Source organism: Sinocyclocheilus anshuiensis, unplaced genomic scaffold (genome assembly GCF_001515605.1).
Source record: "Sinocyclocheilus anshuiensis isolate Anshui unplaced genomic scaffold, SAMN03320099.WGS_v1.1 scaffold447, whole genome shotgun sequence".
In the NCBI taxonomy this organism is placed as follows: domain Eukaryota; kingdom Metazoa; phylum Chordata; class Actinopteri; order Cypriniformes; family Cyprinidae; genus Sinocyclocheilus; species Sinocyclocheilus anshuiensis.
The window spans coordinates 2,073,462-2,076,906 of NW_015552615.1; the positions used below are offsets into that span (position 1 = coordinate 2,073,462).

Below are 3,445 nucleotides of genomic sequence, written 5' to 3' on the forward strand. Positions count from 1 at the left end.
ACGATATACTTTGTTGTATTTTCCTGTAAAAATAACAGAGTTCCTTTGGAATTCTTCAGCTTTTAAGAACTGCCGGGTTTTCCTGTAGTAGACGGAACTAATGCGCAAATGGCAATCTCATTGGCTGGCGCTCACCTATTATCGTCCCTGTTTTGATTTCAGCGAATCAGTTCGAGCAAATGCACACAACCTGATTAATATTCATGAATCCAGTAGCTCATTAATCCTTAGTGCGTTTTTATATTGTTCTTTAGTAGAATTCGTATAATAATAATATCTTATCAGTGTTATTGTTCGTTTTTTTTTTTTTACAGGAACACTGAATGACCAAAAAAGCACCAGCACCAGTCCTACGTTCATGGTTACCAAGTTTTAATTCTAATTACTAAACTTCTATTATTAAATAATACTTGATTGTTGATCATATTATAATGCTTGACTGCTTGACTGACTGATATTAAGAGTGTACTTTCAGATATTTGAAAAGCTGTACCATTTTACAAACATTATATATATATATATATATAGTATAGTATAGTATAGCTTATATATATATATATATATAAGTGACTTTTTATCATATTTTCAGCCTTTATAAATTGGAATTATAGAAACTCACTACATCCCCTGACCAACCTGCTGTGTCAATCAATCCCCACACACAAAAGCCACTCACCATGTAGCGCAGGTCATCGAAGCCATTGAGCACCAGTTTGCTCTCATACTGAGGAAAGCCCACATGTTCCAGCCACTCCCCCACCGACTGCTCCAGCACGCGGCTCCCAGCTGCATCTGCCGACAAAGGATGACGTTTGAGCAGTGAAAAACCATTTAGCCTGTAGCAGCGGCACTCGGAGGCCGAGATGTGGCACTGCCACATCATTTTTGGCCAGCAGAGCTGAGGGCAGCAGCAGCAACAGCAAGGCAGTGTCCAGGCTTGAGCGATGGGCCTCCGCTAGACGCAGGGCCCCAGATTTACACACTAAACTTGTAATGGAGATTCCTCCACAAGCCCTCACTGCGATGGAGATGAGGGCCAAGGCTGATGGGGTATGGAGGTAGACCTTGGCAGGTAGTCCTTTAAAGAAGAGCGTCAAGTCAATTAATTGGGACAATTTGGCGTCGCTCCTCAAGAAGAGGGCAAACAAACAAAGCAATGTCTACTCAGCTTTTCTGTATCTGATTCAAACAATCACGCCGAGGGATGTCAGCACGTTGCCCAGACAGGAAGATCATAAAAGTTCAAGGAGAGCTTTTGGCTTGCAGCAAAATATCGAGATCTACGAGAAGCTACTAGGAAGTTGCAGGAAAGTGTGCCCTGCTTTGCCCCTGATCTGCCCCTATGAAACAAACATTCCTCTACAACGCAAGGCTCGATAAAACAGACTTGTCCTTGAAATTGGAAGCAAAACCCTTTAGTAAAGCCCTAAGAACAGCTGGAGAGTAAAAATACCAATGTCAGTGAGTTTGCTACAACAGAGTCATGGATCCCCAAGCCAAGCCGTCCAACTCATTGATCAACAGTCCACCAAAATGCCACCAGAAGCCTTGCGTGACCCCAGCTCGTCCTTCGAAAGATCTTCTTGGCACATATTCCCATTCCTCTCTCGAGTTGTTGATGAGGAACCCCTCCCACCATTAGAAAGCAGCCGGTTTGACCACTTCCCCGAGCAGTCCAAGTAGCATTCTGGTCACGGTTATCCAAGTTCTCCTGGTCCTTCCAAGCTTAGACGCACCTCGCCGGACTAACATACCAGAGCGGAATGCACCATCGAAACAAGGTAAAACCAAGCCTTGATCCAGTGGAAACAATTGATAAGAAACCCCGTTGATGGCTCGGTCCTTCTTCTCGCAGCCCTGCCCCCTTGCACAGGTTGCTCCGTTCTTCTAGAAAACGCTCCTGAGGGTCCTTCGGCCCCGATCAGGCAGCGTTCCGGTCACGGCAATCCAAGGACTGCTGGTCCCTCCGAGCTTAGACGCACCTCATCGGGCTAACATACCAGAACGGAGTACGCCATCAAAGCGAGGTACATCCAACCGAAATGAGGTGAGCTCCAACAATGGACGGATAACCCCATAAGAAAGCCCCGTTTGTGGCACGGTCCCTCTTGTTGCAGCCCAGCCCCCTGCTCTGGTCGCGCCGTTCCTCTTGCAGACGTTCCTAAGGGTCTTGCGCTCGGGGGCAAGGATTGCTGCATCCCTGATTTGGGAACGCTCAATCACAGCAGCAGCTGCATTCAATACTCACAAAGCAAAACATCCAAATGACATATTGTTCCTCCAGAAAGCCACCGGTAGCGCATCGGTCACAGCTGGTAATCACCTTAAAGACATCTCAGTTCAGCTGTGCATCATGTCCACTCACTGTTTCTGGCTTTCTTTCCTCTTTGACTTGCTTTTTACCCCAGTTCTCATTGACAGAGTCCTTTCCGAGAGCTCTGCAGGGCTGCCATATGCCGTCTGATGCTGAGACCCGCTGCACGGCATATACGCTCTACTCGTTCCCAAACCCCCCTCCCTCCCGTCTCTATGTCTCTCTTTCTCTATCTGTCTCACATACACACACTCTCTCTCTCTCTGTGGCGATCAATCCCCCCCCACCCCCTTTTCTCTGTCTCACTCTCTCTCTCTCTGCCCCTCTATCTATTCCCCGCTCCCCGTACTGATTAAAATTGCACGCAGGCTCTCTGATCTTGCTGGTGCAGAAAGGACACCATCAGAAAAAGGAACAAGAGACAAACCCAAACCACACACTGCTGTGCCAGGATCAGCCAGGAGGGGAAAAATCCCGTACAGGTTCCTCTAACCCCGCACCCTGCAACCCCATCCCTATCCACTCCGCACTTAAGTGCTTCCAGAGCTTCTGCACTCTCTCTATGAAAAATTAAATCGCAGCCAAGCCACATACTACGGTAAATCATCAGAGGAATTAAATTCATGAATGTGTCACTGTACCGGTGGGGAGAGGGGGCTGGTTGTGGGGTTGCGCGTTAAACGTTAAGTCAGCGAAACGCACCATGCACATGCTGCACTTAACGTAATTCCACCCGTGCCCACCTTCATATCGGACACATCCGAGTCCAATCGGCAGAATTCAGGTTTGCCAGACGTGATCAAACTGTAGCGCTCACGTCTCGTGCGCAGACGACGCAGACCGCGTTTTCCGTAGCGTGATGTGGTCTAATTCAGTGTCACACATGAGTGCTGCTTCATGCAAGCATGTAGGGCATTATCTGCATGCAGCTGAGAGCAGGGGAATCATACGAACTGTCAGCCTGCCAGGGCGTTATTCACATACACACACTGAATGAGTCTTGATATGTAAAGTACATCCAAACATCTGCGGACTCAAAAGGACGCTCACTTCTAAAGGAGGTATAAGTATTGGGGTGCATTTTATTTATTTAGCAGACGCTTTTATCCAAAACATCTAGCAAAACAAGGA

General features: G+C 47.3%; 1 protein-coding gene across 1 annotated transcript in view; it reads right to left on the bottom strand.

Moving 5' to 3' along the window:
- anks1ab (ankyrin repeat and sterile alpha motif domain containing 1Ab) overlaps positions 1-1,211 on the bottom strand; it is a 16,501-nt gene extending 15,290 nt beyond the window's left edge. Inside the window, exon 1 of the mRNA XM_016457362.1 lies at positions 677-1,211. Within this exon, the coding sequence (XP_016312848.1) occupies positions 677-883 (207 nt within the window). The 5' untranslated portion in view covers positions 884-1,211. The remainder of the gene's footprint in view (positions 1-676) is intronic.
- Between the last annotated feature and the right edge of the window lie 2,234 nt (positions 1,212-3,445).